Source organism: Trachinotus anak, unplaced genomic scaffold (genome assembly GCF_046630095.1).
Source record: "Trachinotus anak isolate AG129_WGS33_773 ecotype Australia unplaced genomic scaffold, CSIRO_AGI_Tana_v1 ptg000019l, whole genome shotgun sequence".
In the NCBI taxonomy this organism is placed as follows: Eukaryota; Metazoa; Chordata; class Actinopteri; order Carangiformes; family Carangidae; genus Trachinotus; species Trachinotus anak.
In genome coordinates, this window is record NW_027273870.1 from 12,492,847 (window position 1) to 12,515,031 (window position 22,185).

General features: G+C 37.7%; 1 protein-coding gene across 1 annotated transcript; it reads right to left on the reverse strand.

The window, feature by feature from the left end:
- Nucleotides 1-3,060: 3,060 nt before the first annotated feature.
- On the reverse strand, nucleotides 3,061-12,389 carry hand2 (heart and neural crest derivatives expressed 2). Its single transcript, XM_071505267.1, has 2 exons — nucleotides 11,257-12,389; nucleotides 3,061-4,564 (listed from the first exon to the last, which is right to left on the reverse strand). The coding sequence occupies exons 1-2, from the start codon at nucleotides 11,869-11,871 to the stop codon at nucleotides 4,430-4,432; spliced, it is 750 nt and encodes a 249-aa protein (XP_071361368.1). The 5' UTR covers nucleotides 11,872-12,389; the 3' UTR covers nucleotides 3,061-4,429.
- Between the last annotated feature and the right edge of the window lie 9,796 nt (nucleotides 12,390-22,185).

A 22,185-nucleotide genomic window follows, 5' to 3' on the forward strand; every position in this document is an offset into this window, starting at 1 on the left:
TGTCATGATGCAGTTGACTCTAGTTATGTCATAGTGAATCTAGAGAATCTATCTATGAGAGAAAAGACACACTGATCTGAGCTCTCAGTTTGTGTTTGTTTAAGAGAAGTTATCTTGGGCTATGAGACGTGAACCTGTGCAGGTCGAGTGAACATTGTGTGGATACTACTTTATTCTTGCCTTGTAATGTGCATGTCAAAAAAATAGAACATCGGAGATAGGTGGAGAAAGAGAGAAATGGCGAGAGATGGAGAGATCAAGAGAGAACAGGAGGAAGAGAGACAGATATTACTTTATAGTGGTGAGTAGCCCAGGCAAGCAGGTTGCCTGGCCCACTATTGTTCTATGCGGCCATCATCTCCCTCACGCTTCTCTCCCTCCCAACTAGACTATGCAGTAAGTGCAGACAAAAGAGAGAGGGAGCAGAGCAGCAGAGTGGTTTCAGGACCTCAGCTCACAATGTGTCCAATACAAACTTCAGTCAAGTTTTACACCATAAGAATATGACACGAAGCTTGTCTGAGTTATTCTAGTTGTTGTATCGTTTCATCTTTTCTGGTTTCATCAGAAATTTTAATTAAGTCTGTGATTACCTCAAACGTACAGAAATTTATTACACAGAGATCCAGTGAAGGAAGAAAAGGCCACTGGCCATATTTATATAATCATTTTTCACACTGTAGCTTGTTGTAGTAGTGGACTATAATATGAAATATATGACCATTTTTCTTCACAAACTACAGCAATATAACCATCATATAATCATTATTATAACAACATGTAATGTTTTGTAACAACATTACAAAATTATATAAATATAATCATGTGCCAATGTTTCTGTTTCATGAATTGTTATACAAATCATCATGGTTAATTTAACCTTTGTTTACTACATGGGTTGTATGGGTTTTGATGGGCCAGTCAAAAGTAACAGGCTGATTTTTATTCCCACTCTACTTTTTGTTGTGTGGGTATTTGTGTGTGTGTGTGTGTGTGTGTGTGTGTGTGTGTGTGTGGGTGTGTGGGTGTGTGTGTGTGTGTACATGTGCATGTTTGTGTCCCGGTCATTGTGAGGTCATCGCTGTCTGACGCCAGCTCTCTCACTAATTATCTGCACTCCTGTCTTCACCCGAGGCCAGACTCAGGCCATTACATCTCACGTTAGTCTTTGTCAGAACGAGAAAAATCCTCTCAAGCTCTTTTTTTCCATCTCCTATCAGCATACGGACTGGGAATGCCAGATAAGGCCATAAGACAACTGACTGACAGGTCCATCAGATACCTTGGCAGCGTTAAAGACTGCGAGGCATGTCATTAACTGTTCTACCGGGTTGGTTGAATGTGTTTCATGCTCCCTCCTATAACATGCCAAACCATAGTGAGAAGATATTTGTTTTTGTGTTTGATTGGTACAAGTATGGGATTAATTATCTGCCACAAACCTAAAACAAATCAAAATATTTGTAAAACAGAATTAATATTTAATTTTATAAATCATGCCAAATACACAGATTTTGTTTGTAACTAAAGCTGTAAGCTGGTCATGTTGTGCAATTTTACACACTCTATATTGGTGGAAAATACATTGTTGGAAAAATTGTTTTCCACATTAAATTTACGAGCAACTACAATATTTTTCCCCATGCAGTACATTATCAATATATTGAATATAATTAGGCAGTGCTTTGTGTTAGAAACAACAACAAAATGTAAATGTACCTGATTACTTTGAATTTCCTTTATAGTCTTCACAACTAAAAATACTATCACAGGCAGAGAAATGTAGTAGAATACATAAAGAAGTTCAGTTTGACCATCAAGACTGTCCACATGACAGTTTACATTTTTGAGGAGGTGCATATCAGCTGCAGTGGGATGTCCAGTATGCCACAGCAAAGGCACCACAAGAGATTGCCACAGAAACATAATTAGGCCTTTGTAGGACTGACAGGAATCTCAGCCTTTTGTTTATAAAATAAAAAGGCTTTAATGTTAACATCAGATAGTTAGAGCACGGTGATGTGACTGAGGATGGGTTCATTCATGGTGTGACATGTATCAGATATTTTGATGTAAAACAAAGAAGAAAAAAATCTCTTTTTTAACTTTTCCACTTCTCCTGATGATTATTCAAGTGAGATGTGAAATGTTTAGCTCCAATATTTTCTTGCTAGTGTCACAAATCACAGACATGAGTCACCACAGACAGCAAAAGCAGCAACAAATCAACCTGCTGTTCAAAATAATTAACACTGAAACTTGCTCACAGAATGAGAGCTATATCTGCTGAATGTCATTCACTATTGAATTTATGATAAATCATCTTGTGTGTGTGTTGCAAATAGTTAAACACATAAACACCATCTTAAAGTGTAGCAACAAGGTATCATCCTTTTCCTTCTTCCTGGTCTTTTGATACAAGGTTCAACACTAACTAGATAACAATAAAATCTGAGTTATTGTTTTCAATGGTGTTGAAGGTTTTGTGTACTCCTGTTGTATAACCCTGAATTTTCAAATTTCAGATATTGTCAGTTTCTAATATAACAGCTATTATATTAGAAAGTCAATATGTTGTGTTGATTTCTAAAAAAGTCAAATTCTTGAATTTAATATGTGAATATAAATTCAATTTAAATGGTCAAAAAAAGTTTGGCTTTTAAAATAAAGGTGAATGTGGAAATCATGAAGAGACAACAAAAAAACAAAACAAAACATATTTATATCACGCCAAAAATGTCTTTTTTTCCCTTAAAATATTATATGTAACTACTTAAAATTAATAATTAATAATTAGTATACAGCTATTTTATTCTATTTTATGTGTCTGTCCAAAATTCTATTTTAAATCTAGTCCAATTTTTTATTGTGACGTGAAAGTATTACTTTTCAGCTTTAAAATAGAGAGCTCTATTCACATGCTGATCAGCACAAAACAGAGTAAGTAAAACAAAGTGTTTTACTTGTTAAATGCTTGTTGAAGCTACTGTGCACAACATAATTTCAACAGAATATTATATAACATACTAAAAGTAAGAAATCAACCCAGTTTGCATCAACTATGTAACCAGGTGGTGGTTTATTAAATTCATGACAATGTTTACATCCCACATTAAGTATTATTTAGACTCCCACAATATTTTCCACACCACAACATGGACACTTCATCATCACTGTGACATCAATACATTTACAATTCAAAGTTGCAAGAAAAAAGACAGAGAGAGACAGACATAGTATAGGACAGAAAGAGGGACAGAGCAACAGACAGACAGACAGACATATGAGAGAACGAGAGAGAACTTCCCATACACCTTGCTGTTTAATGAAAAGATAGCCTACTCACTAAATGTCTGTTGGTCCTTGGCCACATTGCACGTAATATATTCCATTAAATAAATCAGAAAGCATGTCAAGCATGTGTGTGTAAGGATGGTGGGGGTTTGGGTGGTGGTGGTAGTGGACTTCTTTGGCGGCGGCGTGGGGGGGGGGGGGGGGGTGGGGTGGGGGGGGGGGGGGGGGGGGGGGGGTTGTTTTGAGTAGAGACTGTCCCCAACTCGTTCTGTTTTCCCTCAGTAGAAAGAGAGACTGTGCTGCACTCCTTTGGCACTCCAGCAATGTACACATGTGGTAGAACATAACCTATGAGCCCACGGACCACTCTTAAATCAGCATAGATCCCATCCACTAAATAGCACCTATTTATCTGGACCATCAGCTCTTTAAAGGGTTGGACGGAGAGAGTAGGCTGTGAGAATAACTTAAGCAAAGCCAGTTAAGTTGAATGCGTGATGAATGTAACAGTAGATCCTATTGACTCACAAGGTCAAATGTTAACCCCACTGACCCCACCCAGCTGGTCTGTTTCTAACGAAGATATATATAGTTCAGATCCACAGACATTTACTGTATTTTAAATTATCCTTCCACTGACATCAAATTGGTTATGTTGAATTATTGGCAAATGATGATTTTTTTCCCATTTGGCGAAACTGTGAATACATGTATTTTTTGTGTTTTAAAATGTCTTTTTTTTCTTGTAAAATCTTAAATCAATAAAACAAAACAAAAACAAAAAAACAAAGAGCACAGAATATTTAATTACTGAAGGTTTTTTTTCTCGAGGTAAAATTTAAGGAGGAAATCAGGGTTGAAGGTCAAACCCTTACACAGCACAAAGCCACAGAAATCAGCTTTGCTGATGAAAGGTGGGGGCGTTATAAATCTACTCCAAAAAAGTGAACAGAGCTATAAAAGTTTATACAGCATCCACCATTCTGTGGGGAGTTGACAGCCTCAAGGTCCAGAGATATGAAGATGGCAGCCATTACAGTTCATCAGAGCAGGTCAATACTGTCCCATCACTCTTTTTGAGAAGAAGGCTGGAGCAGAAAATGAGTGCTGTTAACTTGCAGGAAGGAGGGAGGTGCTACTGTTTGAGTTCCAGAGCCCAGACATGTTGAGGCCACCCTGTCCGTCCTTTACTCTTCCTGTCACCCACTGATGAGGAGGACAACGATGAGAATGATGATGATGATGATGAAGTTGTCTTAGGGATCTCCACCTGCAGACAAATACACACATTTATTTGTTGTATTTTGATTTTAATTCTTTCATTTGATTTTATTCTTTGAATTATGAAGCACTTTGTCACTAGTGTCTGTGAAAAGTGCCATATAAATAAACGTTGCTTTGCTTGGCTTTATTGCTATGTATGTATTTGAATTATACATATTGATCCATGTGCACATATCATAATAACTTTTTAATCATTTTCATATGGGACATGGTTTTTTATAAGATAGAAAATATAGCTAGAGAGACAATTGACAGTGGCCTTTGTCACCATGTTGATAGTTTTAGTTTTCTGTCTTTACATTTTTATATAGCCCAAATGCAAAATTCTCAGGTTTGCAACATTTTCAAACACTGATAATGAAGAAATCATTCCACATTCAAATAACTAGATTTGGTCACTATGCATGAGAACACCTATTGGTTTTCATATCCTAAAAGAGTCCATAATTTTTGTATGTGCTTGTAGTGTAATGATATTGTATTTGGGAGAAGCCTAAGGAATATGCATTATATTACAACAGTAAAAATGACAACTGGCACAAATGTAATGTAAATGAGTAACATAACAAATTAACAGTTTGTTTGATAACAAAGAAGGTAACAGAAGAAAAGTAAAAAAAGAAATCCAGTCATGTCCAGAAGACAGAGTACACCCAGTAATGTGTTAGATGTTTCGAACAGACATAAGACTGAAACACCCACGAGTGGTCAGCAGGCGGCTATCTGCTTTGGTAACAGCAATTAAATGACACACAGACGCTTCACTTTCCCTCTAATATTGCAGATCATGTTTGGTTAATGCAACTGTTTACACACATTAATGATACTTCTATACATACCCACAAGACCTATAATCATTATGATGTTGAACTTAAATAGAAGAACAGCCTTAGTGTTTACAAGCTCCACACTTTCAAATATCTGGCTGCCTGCTTTGCCCAGGTGTTCAGGTATAAAAGCCATTCTTTAACCTTCTCTAACCTGCTATGTGTATCAATGTGTGCCAATGTAAATATATTTCTCGTAAAACATGTAAAATAAGGATTTAATATGGTAAAGAGCAGAATTAACTAAATAGAAATAGCTTTAAATGTTTAATGCTGCAACCACTTGATTATATATTAGCCTAATTATTTGTTTATTATGTTATGTAATAATAACAATGATAATAATAAATGTTGTTAAAACTTGCGGTTTCAATAAGCCAACAACTGTTCCAGAAACAGTATTCAGCCTGATTAAAAATCCATATAATGCATAGAAGAATACAGTAATAATTTATAGTTTTTTCTAATGGTGTATCTGGATCTTTAAGGATGAAGGATTATAGATTATTTGGATTATTGAAGTCCCTCTACCCTATTGATGTGACTGCACACATGGACTGAGGAACAGAAGTTTTAAAAAAATTTAAATTAAAAAAAAAAAAAAAAAAAAAAAGAGAAAAATCGCTCTAGGCACAACAACAACAAGCCAACTTGAACATGAACAAATAAATGTTTTATAAATATTTTTTCCACTCAGGTTAAAATCTGATTTATAATGCAGCGAATTATTGTACTGACAATGTGAAACCTTGATGCCTGGAGAAACATCTAGTGAAATTCATTGAGCTAAATGATTTTGTGGCATCTCTCTCAGTGCTGTTTGATGAAACAGTGAAACCAACCTGCTATTCCAACAATGTTGAATGGATTAGTCTATATTCAGTCCATTTGTTCACGTTTAAAGATCTCCAGGATTTTCACCTGTCCCGTCTCATAATTTTTCTCTTAATTCATCTACATAAAACATGTGAGGACATAATGTCACCTTGCTTTCAGCTATATGGCCAGTGTCAATTCTGCAGCGGGAAACCACGCTTCAGTTCAGTAAACACACTATAATCCACCAGAAACCATCCATCAAATCGAGCACTAGAGATGGAAAGCAAGAACCGTTTTTTTTTTTTTTTTTTTTTGCAGCGAGGGATTTAACGTATTGGACAAACGATAATCTCATAAAATAGAATGTTAGAGTATTACTGAACTGAACTGAGAATCACTCAAACCGGACAGATCATCCACAAAGGCAATGATATTTTTTTTTACAATGGGCACTTTTACTTCTATTATCGATAGGCTGCATTTAAATGCATTACTAGTTAACGTTTTTAAAATGTGTGATTTTCTTGCTATTTGCATACTTATAGTGGTTTATAGATTTTCACTGAGCAATTTATTTTATTTGTCAATATGTTGTAAATTCAACTTTTAAGTGTCCCTGTTATTAGCAATAGTCTATATCATTATATTATTGATACAAGTTTAATAAAAGAGAGGTCAGCAGTTGTTAAATGTTGGTGCTCTTCCAGAAATGTGCGTGTGGTGGCTGCTAATAAAAGATCAGACAGTTTGCGTGAAACTGCCAGCTCTTTGAAGTCAGAGTCACTCTCTCTCTGGAGAAAAAAAGAGCAAAAAAGTTGACGTATCGGGTGAAGCATAACTCTAGAAATCGAACTGACACATACATACTAATATGTACTATTTCTGTCCAGGTGCATTAATAAAACCAGAAGGTCCAATAAAATGCGAGTGTTGTCAGCACAGTGTCCGGAATTACCGCAAAATAATACGCAAGCTATACAGACGTCCAAAGCTTCATAGATCGTATAATTTTTCATAGTAAAGAAATAGCAAAGAATAGTAAACGTAATCAAATATTAAAATACTAACAACGATATAACAAAAATAAAAACAATACGGATTTGGATAAAATAATACCTGGATAAGTAAATAAGTTGTGATTTGTGACTGTGATTTTACTAGTCCTCAGCCTCCACTACCTGGTTATTATTCCAGGTATGTCACTGTGACAAATTAAAATAAGATCTTTAAGTCTTGATAACAGATAATTTCTGTTTTAAATAATCTTTTGTCAAACATCTAAAATGTTCATCTAATTTAACAGCAGCCCATACCTTAACTTTCTGAGATAAACAAAAATGAAAAAATACTTTGTAGCCTACTCACAATGTGCTTAATCTAGTAGATACTGCCTCATCACTTCAACTAAAGCCTTACTACATATTCCAACAAGCTAACAGCCAGTTGATCATTGATGTACAATCCCACACATATAATCCCCTAATAATGGTTTTGTCAGTGTTTTACTATTTATGCACACTAAAATGAAGGATTTTTGAAGGTTCTTACAGCATACACATGACACCAGTTTTGAGTCCCACTCATCAGTCAAGACAGAGGTCCAGACACTATTAGTCTGCAGGCTACATATCGCATTAAGTCTCCTACAAAACATATTTACTGTTGCAGTTTAGTTGTATATAAATGTAATTTCTAGGAGACAATGTTGCATTGAACCTGAAGCACTGCCAGTGTCTCTCTAGTCAGGCTTTAGAAGCTCTCTATATTCTGCACATTTACTCATACAGTACCAAAATGCCATCAGTCATAACAGAAATAGCAACAAAAACTATTTCATTTTATTAAAAAAAAACAAAAAACACAACAACAAAATGAAAAGTTGTGAGGTTGGCTAATCCACCCATAACATGCAGGTCTGTCACCAAAGGCTAATGAGTGTCCAATGAGTCAAAATCTTTACATCAAAATTTTTTTCAGATAAGGATCTAAATTTGTTTGTAATCAGTTTGCTGTTCCACTGTGATAAAGTAATTAATTAAGGATGGAATGAAAAATTTAGCACATATAATAAAAACATGGATTCAAAGGGTAGCCTAAAATAAGACGAACTGGATCGATAGATTATTCCACCACAGTACAACAAACCAAACAAATCCAAAGCAAACAAGCTTGAATTAGGGCACAGTTCTAATCAGTGACAAAAAATGTAGGCTACAGCAGTGTGGATGAAAAAAAATCTTTTGAATTGGTGAAAATCTGTATCTTAATTCTCCCTTGCACAAAGAGTGTAATATGAACTCAGAATCCCTGAAATGACTGAGTTTAAAACTTCATGAGGGGGCCATTCTTTGAAATACACTTTAAATTCACTTATGGGTTAACCACTTAATCGTTAATGTAAGAGCAAACTGAGGAGTGAAAGCAACATTAAGTGCTTACCTTAGCAACAATGAGGATCAAACTCATTTACAGTTACCTAAACTATTTAAATGTTTCATCTTAATATTTTTATTTATTTTTAATTTTTTTTTTTAACAAAACAGGGAATGTTCACATATATTATTTATTCAACTAAGTTGTAGCAGGAGAATGTGTATTTGAATTCAGGACTGGAGTTTCAAGGAAGACTTGACAGAAGTTATTAATAGGACTACATCCCCCTATTAGTAATTGCACTTGTGTGTGCAATGTGAAGAAAAAATGCTTTCTGGCTTCCATTATGCACAACATTTCCTATGGGCAGCAAGTTGGACTACAGACAGGAAACTATTATTCCGTTCTCTTCTTCTGACCTGCTCTATGGTCATGTATTGTTTGTTTCTACATATAATTTCCTTACTGGACTAAAGCTTAAAGTTAGCTTTGAATAAGATGTGGTAGTTAAGATGTAGCTATCTATCATGAGATAAATGTGTGACAAAAGAACAGGCAGCTAGTTTTGTCAAAGCATGTAGAATGAATAGCATGATTCTGTAGTGTGTAGTTGTAAATAAAAGGATCATAAATTATGACCTTTAGCCAGTGATCATAAAGAGGATAATAACTCAAATATAAATGAAAAGGCATCAATGTGATATTACTAGCAACTGTGTTTGAAAGAGCACATGTAGGTTTATGCCAATGTATGTGAATCATCTGAACATCAACAGTTGAAATAGGTCTAAATATCTTTGATGTGCCAAACATTAAATCCTGTACTGTAGGACCTTGTAAACCTGTAGCTATCGAATATGGGCAGCATAGGCAGAGCTGAGACAAAAATTATGTGGATAATATAGCAGGGTGTATAAGAAGGAAGCCATGAAACAGTGTTGCTCGGACTAATAGTGGTGGTTCTATAAGACTAAACCTGGCTCCAAGGTGGATGAGGATGGAAATCAATTGTCTGGTTCCACTCAGAGGCTTGATCATTTGGACCATAGGCCTACAATTAGACTGGTTTATATGGTTCAACTATATGAGGAACAAGTAAGTGTTTTTCCCTGTTTAAGAAGTCAAGTATCAATTACAACTATGGGTAAACACATTCTACAATTTACTGTTTACTCTCTTTAGCAGGCACCCCATGTGCTTCACAGGATTTTTAAATTCCTCCCCCAAATAATGGGACTATAAGATTATGCTCCATTGATGGTATATATGTGTGTTGTTCGTTCACAGGGAAGCCAGTGTTGTTTTCCCTTCTCTCTCCTGTGTGGCCTGGTTGTTTTTAGCTGAGGTTATACTAGCTCTGTGGCTTCCTTACTCACTAAACATTGAATGTTGTAAGCTGATTTTGTAGGTCAAATGGCCTTTGGACAGTCTACAGTGATAGTGTGGTGGTCCTTGAGTCTTGATAGATGACTGATGCAGAGAGGGTACCTACATATTATATAGGCTACAGAATTCTAAAATAACCACGGGAAAATTTAAAAAAATCTAGAACAACGGTTTCCTGATTTACATTCCTGTATTTTCTGTATTATTAATAGCATTGTCTTACTGCTTTATCACCAAGTATAGAATGGCCTGCACTGAGACGTGACTATTTAAGGCCTATCCATCTTCCCTTTTCATCTTCTCCTCAGTAAACTAGATTAAGCTATAACCAATCAACAAATATTCTTAGCTTGTTAGTGAATCTCAGTTAAATCACAGCCGCCAAGGTCCTTCTTAAAACCCTAATCATAATGGCATGTTTGTGATAATGCAGAAAATATTTGTAAATCACAGAGAGGAAAGAAAAGAAATGTGGCGGTAACCTCGCAAATGTAATGACGGTTAATGACCCACATATCTTAAAAAAAACAAACGTGCAGGATCCTACATAAATTCCATTTACATAAAATACACAAAACAGCATTCATTTTAATAATTGGATTTTTTAAATCTATTTCTTGTCACTGCCCTTTATATAAGAAAAAAACCCTATATAATAGAAATTGAAGTAAAAGTTGATTAATTGATCATTTCACGAATTTGCCACATAAAGGTGATCTTTAGCTAATCTAGTGTTTTTTAAAAAGCCTAGATGGCTAAATTCTATGTTTTTTGTTCTACCTGTGCAGTCTGATTTTACAGCTTTTTTTGGGGGATTTTGGAGTCTTTGAGTCATAATGGGTGAGCAAAATAAAATATAGCCTACTATTAGGCCTATTTCTGTTCTGTCAGTCTACAAAGTTTTTGTATTAGCCTGCTAATGTAGGCTATTTCCTCTGGTAGGCATTTTGACTAGCCTTTCAGTAGACCTAATGAACAGAAGATGTGCGCAGAATGATCAACTGTGATTTTCAGTCCTCAATGTCAACGTTAGACTATACCAGTGTTCATTTGTTAAATCGATAAACCCAGCTAACCAGGGAGAATAATATTGTCTCGGTCCAGCCTATGTATAGCCTAAATCTAGGCTATATGACCGTCATAAAGTTAACAGGAACTATGCCTGAGGCTAACATATAAGAAAATTATTTATCGCCCGTTTTTACAAAAGCTCTTTCGGTACAAATAGCTTATTTCATTTAGGTTTATAATCATTGTGCAAAGGCGCTCTTACCGCCTCTCTCTTCCGCCGCTCCTCCCGAGCCTCTGTCTTTTTTAGCTCGGCCTTGAAAGCCTGCGTGTCACCGTGCTGTCCGTCCTTGTCCAGGATGTCCATCAGATAGGAGATGTAGCTGGTTGCCAGCCGCAGTGTCTTTATCTTGGACAGCTTAGTGTCGGCCGGGACGTTGGGGATACACTCCCTCAGCTCCGCAAAGGCCGAGTTAATGCTCTGCGTCCGCCGTCTCTCCTTACGGTTGGCCGTGGGTCTCCGCTTCACCGTCCGAGGATGTGTGTGGTGGTGCATACCGACCGTAGCTCCGTTCACCGAGATGGTACCGGCCCCTGGAATCAAGCCGCCGGGTCCGTAGTGGTGGTGATGGTGATGGTGGGGATCCAGGCCGCCGGTGGACCCGCCGCCGTTGTTGCCATGGTACTCTGGGCTGTAGCCGGGCGCGAGGCTATACTCAGTGGGAGACATATCCGCGTGACTTATCAGCCAGCTCGTGAAGTAAGGGGGAGCACCGGTCTCCTCGTGACACCGACCGGCAGTCGCAGCATGCAAGGAATAGTGATGGCTGTCGTGGTGGTGCATGACCGTGTGGTGAGGAAAGCCCGAGACAAGACTCATGGTGACACACAAAAACACGCACTCACGCTCTTTCTCTCTCTCACACACACACGCTCTCTTGCATGCGCGCACACACACAGGTCCTGCTCGGATGCTACAGCTGTAGGTTCGCCGTCGCAGTTTAACGGTTATCCAAACCTGATGTTTGCATCTTGAGTAATCTCCTCAGAGGTTTCCGACAGAAACAGCCGGAATGGGATTGTCACGGCCGTGCAACAGTAGGCTAGACCCAGGCTAGTCCTGTCAAAAGGGGCCCTGTAGGCCGTTCAATTCTGTCCAAACAACTCCTCCTCTAGGACATTGTTCATCTCCCCGTACCTCTCGTTATAAAGTCACAGCAGCGCTTATTACCCCCTCTTCTTTCAGAAACTCGCCGTGCACTTTCCTCTTTCTTGTTCTCTGTAGCTCACTTCATCTTTTCTCTCTGTGAGTCAGTTTGCAGCTGTCAGCCTTAGAGCCGTTTGGCAAGGCAGGACCAGTCTGAGCAGGCACTGGGTCACTACTGGCAAGTTGATACTGAGCTATTGTAAAGCCAACTTGTCTGTTTGTGTGTGAGAGAGTGTGTGTCTGGTTCACTACGTCATCTGTACTACCGGGGAGGAGAAACTGACTTCACAGCCTCTATCAACCAATTGCGAATCACCACTCCCTCCTCTGGCCCCGTCTGCAGGGTCCGTTTGCTTGTCAATGGGCCTGCTAAATAGACCTGCTGGCTCATGCGTGCGCGCACACACACGCCGCACGCGAGCCATGCACATGCCTATACAGAGCAACATCTGCAAGGTCAAGAATAATGATCCCGCTGTTTCTAGCATATAAAGTTTTCATGATATTGTCAGTATAAGTTTTTACTTAGTATTTATTTCGTAAAAATGTAGTTTTATAGGCTACATTATGCTTTCCAGTTTTAATTAGGAACATGCTAATGTTATTATAGACACTAGATGGGCATACATCTATATATCTTTAAATGTGTATCTGAAGAGGCCAGAATATACAGGTATTGCTTGACAGGCCAATAATGTTAACTAGTATTTACTTCTTGCTTGTCCGGTTGTTCTCCTCACTGATTAGGTAGCAGATAGAAGCCAAGCCATCCGTTTGTCTATACAATGTAAATATGATTTTTTTTTCTCATATAATTTGAAATTTATTTCTAAATGCAGCAAACAATTGGGACCACCTCATAGCCTACACATGGCTGGACTTCTTTGGTCCGGTGCCTCAATGTGAATAATATAAACCATAGTAGAAAGAATCAGAGAAAGAGCAAGAGAAGAAGAGGGAGATAGACAGGCCTAGATAGTGCTTTATTGACCCAGTGGAGCAGGCTACGCGGCCCACTGTATTTCCCTGTGGCAATCATCTCCCTTAAGTAAGTTTCCCATCTCGGCCAACTACATTCTGTTCGGTCGCGCAGCTCCGCCCACACGCTTATAGTATATGCTTTCTTAGCATGGTGTAAACACTGAGACAGCCTGCAGTGGGCACTTGCTGACTCGCTTTACACGAATAACAAATCGTAAAGGTGTAACCGAAAATTTACGTAGGTACAGAAAAATTTACACTTCAATTTGTGCTAGTGGCGTATCTAGCAACAGTGACTGCAAACAACAGAGGAAGAGCAGGGCAGCAGAGTGGCTTCAGGACCACAGCTCCAACTGAGTCCAGTATTCAAGTTGTACAGCATAAGCGGTACACATAGGAGGGCAGGAAGCTTATCTAACTTTTTCATTGAAGGAAGAAAAGCCACTAAAATGAAAATAGCCCTACGTCGGATGCTATATTTACTGTTGTATCTTACTGTTCAGTTTGAATTCCAATCTCACTTTGTTACTTACTGTCTTGTAATTATATAGAGCGGAAAGTGGAAACATTGAAAACGTATTCATTGTCCAGTTTTTGTTGATAACTGTTCATGTGTAGACTCAGTTATATGATCACTTAAAGACTTTAGCTAGTCTGTTGCTGTGGATTGTATATGTTTTTCTTTACAAACTACGTTTGAATTGACCTTTGCTGTCTCTCTTCAATAATTTACTGCTGCTTCCAGAAGTCCCACTTTCCATAGAAATAAACTAGAAGTTCATCTTCAGTTTAGCTGCAGTTTAGCCTATTAATGTTAGGTTTCATTTATTCAAATCCGAAAATAGATACTTTAAAAGTAATAATAATAATAATAATAAAAATAATACTCTATTTCCGTTAACTATGAACAATGTTAAAACATGTACAGTAGATAGTAGTTGCCTGGCACTGAGGTAACATTCCAGACAGCTATAAAATGATAAGCCTATCCACATTACAGCTTAAGGTTTGTCAGAAAGCTTGAAATGTGAGTTTATGTAAATAGCACCTGGTAAAATGTCAGGGCTCGACTCGGCGCAGACACTGTGACCGACCCCATGACTGCTTGTCATGGCTTCCTCAAGAGGAAAAGTCCGCAGTAGTTAAAGTAGAAGTTTTACATTAAAATACAATAATAAAAATTAATTTAAAAACAAACAAACAAAAGCTTTTCATAAAGACTAGAAAGTGAAAATAGAAAACTAATTAATGTTCACAGATTTTGTTGATACTTGTTAGTATGTTTACTCAATTATATGGTCATTTCAAAACTGTAGCTACTTTGTTGTTGTAGTTGTGGACTGTAATACGAAAAGTGTTTAATAGTAATAAAATCATCACAGAATCTGTGATTGAATTGTGTAAACAATAACTAGACTGTAACATCACAAAATTAGGCAACACTAATATGTGACTAGGTGCACGTGTTTCTATTTCATTTATTGTTCTACAAATCATCAGTAGCCTACATGATTCTCCTAAAGTGTGACATGCGCTGTAAATGATGATGTGTCTCCAGGTGGGCGTTAGTTGGCCAGTTCGAGTCAAAAGCCTGGAGCCGTTTTTTAGTTATTTCTACTCTGCCTCTTGCTGTATTTTTTGATGGGTCCCATTTGGGTTGTGTGTTTTCAGTTTGACTTATTTTGTGGTAACATGGCTAATCAAATAACCACTGATCCAAATATTTCAAATTGACATTATGTCAAATAGTACAGACGCTAGCCAGCCTAGACACTGAGTTCGATTGTACAATGAACGTCAGTTTTCTTAAATCAATACTTTTATTTGATTGCGAAAAATATCAGTTCATATCAGAAACACTGCAAGACAAGATATGACTGTAAAGAGTCAGCTATAAAAATGTCACAAATGTAACAGGCATATTTCAACTTCAGTTTGTTGGTATGAGAATGAAAAAATTACAGTGATTTATTTTAGCCCAGTCATTTATTTTAGATTTTTTTAAATGCTTGCATATTTAATCCTGTTGTTATATAGCCTATTTTGTATATGCAATTAAATATAATTAAATAGCTACCAAATGCCTTTGCATTCTTTAAAAGATATAATTGTAGTGAATAATAAAAATATGTATAATTACTTATAATTATAATATCTCTTAAAGTCAATATACAGGAATCCATGAGAGATTTTTTACAACATAGTAACATAGCTGCATAGTAGGCTCTATCGGGTTTGCATTGACCTTTGCGCTCCCTCTTAAATAATTTTCTGCGGCTTCCAGAAGACCAACTTTTCAAAGAAATAAAACTATAAGACCATCTTCAAGCTCTGAAATGTTCGACTGCAGCCAGAGAAGGGTAAACCAAAATAAAGGTAAAAAAGTACCAAGTTCTAGCTTTTTAATGTGACGTTTCATGCATCCAAACACGACAAAGATACCTTAAATGTAACAACCACGAAGAAATGGTAACAGGCTATTTATGTAGGTTAAATCAGTCCCGTGATATAGGCCTGGTGACAGAGAGGTGACAGTCCAGACAGCTGTAAAACGGTTACTTACATTTTAAGATCGAGGTTAATCAGAAAGCCTCAAATCTGGGTTTATCTACCCTCAATAGCATCCGGCAAAATGCCAGAGCCCGGCTCCGAACTGACATTGTGACGGACCCCTGACCGCTTCTCATTGCTTGTTCAAGACGAAAAGTCCGTGGCAATGTCAAGGTTTTACAGTGAAGCCTTGACATTGCCGTTTTGAACACATTTTAGAAGCCGTGACGTTTTCCCTTTGTTCCCATACAAACGCTCAAGGTCAATTTTTATTCTCTCTGCTGTCATATTCAACGTATTGAATCAGGAACCTTTTGTTTGTTTTTTTTAATAGTATGTGAATGACTATATCCATTAGCCGTTATTTTTTTATTTATTCATTTGAAGTTCTCTCTTGAAAGTTATTTCCATTTCAACTCAGCTCTCTGAGAGAGCAAGAGAGAGAGAGAGAGAGAGAGAGAGAGAGATCAAATGACAACTTCCAAAAATTTATCCAGTGCCAAGGAATTTGTATATTGTATATTGTCAGGGTGTGGAAAATAAATACACAAATAAATACACAAACAAACAAACAAACAAACAAACTTTTCCTCTTAATTTCCTCTTAATAAAGCTTTCTGGTTGTAGTAATAACTCAATCCAACGCTTTCTTAAACAAAAGACATGTAAGAATTAGAATGTCTCTTTTGCTGACAGTCAGCAGTTTTCTTGATAAATATTCCAAATATAAATATTCCAAGATAAATATTGCAAGATAGTGTAGAACTAGTATTCTCTGCAAATATTCAGGCCCTGGGTAAAAAAGTGAGCACTGTGCATATTTTTTTATAATGCTAATTTTCTACTAAATCAAATGGCTATTTACTGATAGGAATTTGGTTGGGGACACATAGAAACTTTTGCTGCACCTCTGCTGACCCTTTTCAGGCCACTTAAGACCATTCAAGGATCTCTGAAAACCTTTCAAACACACCTGAAAGCTCATATTCAAGGAAGCTGATTGAGATACCTCCAGGATCCCTGTAAATTGAAAACTCCTAAACATACGACCTAAGCCACTGTAGTGACTTAATGCACTTTATTTATGCTTGCATCATACTGAGCCTCACTCTCTCAGTTATCAGCTCCACAGCTCCACAGCATCACTATGGAGTTATTTGGACCCAGAGTAGAGGTAATGCATTTGGATGTTGAGTTTGCTTTTGAGACAGTTGTTGTTTTTGCTGCTATAAATGTGAATCTGAAGCAAAGCCATGAGCAAAACAGGTATCCTTTCCACAGTAAAAAATTGTCTGTAATCTAGACATCGTTAGCAGTATGTTGTCATGGGGCTTGTCGATCCAGAGAAGGACTCTCCATTCTGGAGTCAACCCCCTCTTATTACCTCCAAAAATGTCAGCAATAAACATAAAGCCTCGGACAGAGGGAGATTCAGAACTGGGGATAGACCAGTATGATTCAGAAAGACGCTCACATGCATTTCCCAGAGCAGTCAGAAACATAATATTCTTTGCTTGGAGTTGTGGACAGTAACCAGGCTTGGGTAATGCAGTGATTTGACAATTCCCCCTCACGGTATCATTAAAGTCATCTATCTGTCTGTCTGTTTGGACACACTGAATATACAGTGCCAGAGCAATATTAGCATTCATTTGCAGGCATGTTTGTATCCACCTGATGAATCTAAGTTCAATACTCAATCTTTTAGCTCTGTTTTGGTCTCTACCAACTACTGAAGGAAGTATCTGACTCTTTAGATCATAAATGCTCCACCATGTTCACTGGCTAGTTACTAACCTACTGGCAGTGAACACATAGTACACATAATCACCTGCTGAAATAGTACTTAATATCAGATGATGCAACCCAGGACTCCAACTGAATCAAAACTGGACTGTTCTAGTTGGCATCAGCATTTTCGTGTCACTGAGGATGTGTAGATACTGAGGCCTCAATTTTCAGAATGACATGTTTTGCTAGTTTCATTTAGATGGCATAAAGTAAAGCTGTGTATGAAGCCCAGGCAAATGATTTTTATGTTGCCGCTGTTCAGTAGTAGGGACAGCTTTTCTTTGCTGACTTGTGAGTGTTTGCTAACTATAAAGAAATATACACATAAGCACCTGCATAAGGACTACAGCATAGCATTACTCCATGTCAATAAGAAACAAAGACAACACCCAAGGATTGCCAAAGGAAAGTTATTTGAAAAAAAAGGCTACAGATAAAATTTCATGATGAAGGAGATGTTACATAAACAGCCAAATAGATTCCCACTGCTTGAGCTGAGAGGAGGCTCTGGATGCAGGGCAGAAGTGAGCAGCAGAGGACCGTGCTGTGAGTTCTTTCATGAGTCCCTCAAAAACTTTAGGTTGGAAAAGGAAGCATTTGGATATGTATGCTGTAGACTTCTTACCAGCAAAGCACAAATGTAGTAGGTTTGCCTTTGCTGTATGGGGTCCACATATAGTCAACAACAGATGAACAATACCACAATTCACACGTGTAAAAGCTGCTGAATGAAATGTTGGTTTAAGTATAAGTTACGATGCTTCAAACATATTTTAATTGCAAGTGGTATTAGTGGTGATAACAAAAGCTGTAAATTTTAGCAAGGTTAGCTATAGGTCAGAAATTGTTATAACTGATAGTTAAAGGCTATGACTGGTTCAAAGTGGTAGCTGCAGACTAAACATGGTTCTAACTAATTTTCCCAGGCTCTAATTGGTTATAAATGACTTTATAAATGTAAATATACATATTTAGAGAAAAAATTGTTATAGATTATAAAAGGTTTTGGGTGCTGGTTTTATTTCTCTTGAGCTGTGTGGGAGACAGACGTGAAGAAAGAGTGGGGGGGTTGTAGAATGTGTAGAGGAATTCTCTGTGAGGAAGGCATATGATTTATATTTGTTTAAGTGTTGAATGGGGGCCTGCAATCTGTGTGTGTGTGAGTGTGTGTGTGTGTGTGGTGAGTGTGTGCGTGTCAGCCTGCTCTGTGTAATCCATCTATGTGAATGGGAGCTGTTGCAGTAATTTAGATTGGTTTGTGTCTCCTGATAATGATACATAATTAGACTGTAGGTCAGTCGGTCAGACTCCTGATCTCTCTCTCTCTCTCTTTCTCTCTCTCTCTCACACACACACAAACACACACACACACACACGCACACACACACACACAAACCTCTCTCCCCATATGCCCTCTCTTCTGATCTCAGCCATTCCTCGTCTGTATAAATAAACCTGACAGAGTAGCAGGGCCATATATATGTGTGTGTGTGTGTGTGTGTGTGTGTGTGTGAGTGTGTGTGAGTGTGTGTGTGTGTGTGTGTGTGTGTGTGTGTGTGTGTGTGTGTGTGTGTGTGTGTGTGCGTGCGCACAGAAGAGAGAGAGACAGAGAGAGAGAGAAAGTAAAGCTGTGTGTGTGTGTGTGTGTGTGTGTCAGGCTGTGTGATGACGTGCAGGTACATTCCAGAGCAGCGGAAGTTTCTTTTCAGAGTGAAGTGCTGTTGTTGCTGCCTGGACTCAATTACAACTTTAGTGCAACCCTATACAGCCATCATGTGCTGAGCTCAACTGACTTTATGGGTTGCAAACATCACATTCTGGTACACTTTTAATTATAACTAGTGAATAGTATATAAAAGAATGGTAAAGCATGATCCTGATGTTGATCATCTTGAGACAAGCTGTCATCATTGTAAAAAAAATTCAGAAAAGCATTCTTTTCCCCCTGTAAAATCTCTGTCCTCATTTACCATACATATACAGTACTTACAGTACAATAAGTAGTGACAATGGTTAAACTCAATTCTGGAAATAAACAAAACTGAAAGTTTATGAACCTTTTCAGTGACTTGCAATTATTAAAGCAAACTGTGTCCTGAGGAATGACCATTAAAATCTGTAGAATTTTATTGCCTTGGGAGCATGCGTGTTCTCAGTGAATATCATGCTCTGCACAAAGCTGACCTTTTTCTTAAGGGCAGCACTAGTGCATGTCAATTCTCTGGGGACATCCTGATATCACTTTATCACTGCATTGATTTGTTTTGCACAGGTAGACATTTGACATGATAGCGGCAAGGGAGGAAAAGTCAGGGAATTACCAAAATAAGGAGTCACCCATTGCAAAATGAAAACAAATCTGTCCTGTAATTCTTGAAATCATACTCATGAGCAGTGCTAGACAGATGGAGCAATATTGCAAATCCCAAAATATTGACTTCTTCAGTTTTAAGCAAAAAGCTTTGTCATTGTTGTTCAAAAGTGCAATTGTGTTATTTAGCCATATTATGGATTCTTCTACAGACTGATAATAGCTTGTCCTGCCTAAAATATAAATCATCATGCAGAGAAATCTCACTTGCTGTGGATTTCCTTGCTCTGATTGTCTAATATAGTATTATGAGTGTAAAGATTAATGACAATTATCTATCCATCCATCCATCCATCCATCCATCCATTTTCTACCACTTATCCAGGGTCAGGTCACAGTGGCAGCAGGCTAAGCAGGGAATTCCAGACACCCCTCTTGCCAGCAACGCTTTCCAGCTCCTCCTAGGGGGATCCCAAGGCGTTCCCAGGCCAGATGGGATATATAGTCGTTGGAGGCCCTGGGTCAGACCCAGAACTCAATGGACATGCCCGGAAAACCTCAAAAGGAAGTTGCCCGGTAGGCATCCATACCAGGTGCCCGAACCATCTCAGCTTGCTACTTTTGACATGAAGGTGCAGCGACTCTACTACGAGCTCCCTCCAGATGTCTGAGCTCTTCACCTTATCTTTAATACTGATCCCAGCCACCCTTTGGTAAAAACCCATTCTGGCTGCTCTCATTCTTTCAAAAAACACCTCCCAGAGCTCTTGACCATAGGTGAGGGTTGGAAATCGAGTTGTTCGAGAGCTTCACCTTCTGGCTCAGCTCCCTCTTCACACAGCTCTCGCTTTGGTTATACTGGGACCAAATGGCTGGTAGCAAAGGGCCCGGTACCCCATACTCTTACAGCTACCCCCACACAGCCCCTCGAGAGCAATTAATGAAATTTTATTTAATTATTAGTAAACTGTGTTTTTTTACCTAAATGGCTTGACAGATGTGGAAATGTTTTAATTGAAACAATGAAAAAAAAAGACAGCTAGGACAGTATGCAAAGAAAAGATGTTGTACCCTATAAAATAGTTATGCAGATGAGGATTTTAAATAACTGCTTGCTAACCAAAGCTAGCAGCAATTCCAGGACAGTTTTTTGATAATTTGGGGAACAGTGTATCTCTTTTATGCAAACAACTGTACAATGTTATCTAATAATTCTAATTCTAATAATATATTATTATTAATATTATTATTGTTATTATTAATATTATTATATATTTGTGCACTGCGTATTATTATTTACAGTGGGTCAGTTCAGATTATCTTGTTATTTTGTAAATGCAGTGTGTGAATGTATGATCTTTTTAAGCTATGGTACAGAATCTCTAATATTTATCTCTAATCTCTCTAATATAATTTCTAATATAATATAATTTCTAATATAATATAATCTCTAATATAATCTCTAATAATTATTTACTAATTATAGTAAAATTATAATATGTACTGTGTACTGCCTCAACAGTACAGCAGCAAATACCACACCAACATAGTTAATTTTAGTCCTGTTTTCCCTCAGTGAATCCTTGTTACGAAGTTGTGTATTTGGATATTTCTGGGATTTTAACATCTTTTCTGCCTTTATGTTTCTTTAAGCTTTGTTAGTGATGTAAAGCGAGTCAGAAACAGTTCACAGCTAGCTGAGGCAGTGTTAAATCAATGGTGACAGCCATCCCCAACCACAGCTCTCTGTGCTCTCCAGTGTACCCTGGATTGAATCCCTCAATCAAATAACTATTTTATAACCATGCACTCTTTTGACTTAAATGTGAATAACAAGACCTCAGTCTTTTTCGCCCCACCAGTTTTGCAACTTGGTCATTATGTGCATCAGGTTAATGACCACAGAGGTAAACAGGCAGCAAATTATTGGGCTATGTGTTTTCTTTATTTGTTTCTTACAAACCCCTCATCAAACAAAACAAAGAGATTTGAGAGAGAGAGAGAGAGAGAGAGAGAGAGAGAGAGAGAGGCAGAGAAAGAGAGATTGCAGACCCTTGTATTAACAAATTTATGCCTTACAAAAATTTTAGACTTATCCCACTTTTTAGAGTTTGTATAATTAAGTTGGATTTGATGAGATCATGTTTGGAGGGTTATTCCCATATCAGTGCAGGATCATGTTTCTACCAGAAAAGTGACTCAAATGGCTTTCTCCAGGTTCTCTCCACTTGGCTAGTGTGATCCCTCCTAGAGACCAAAGGCACAGTTAATCTGAAGAATTAGTGTCTTTGTAAAACTGAGAGCTAAGACTGAAATGTTGAGAAGGACTCTGGATGAAACCTTAGAGCTATGAA

Excerpts from the sequence above, each read along its gene's own strand:
- hand2 (XM_071505267.1), bottom strand. The coding sequence starts at position 11,871 with ATGAGTCTTGTCTCGGGCTTTCCTCACCACACGGTCATGCACCACCAC. Across the intron at positions 4,565-11,256 it reads AGCGGCGGAAGAGAGAGGCG|GTGGAGATCCCTAAGACAAC; the intron begins GTAAGAGCGCCT and ends ATTTGTCTGCAG.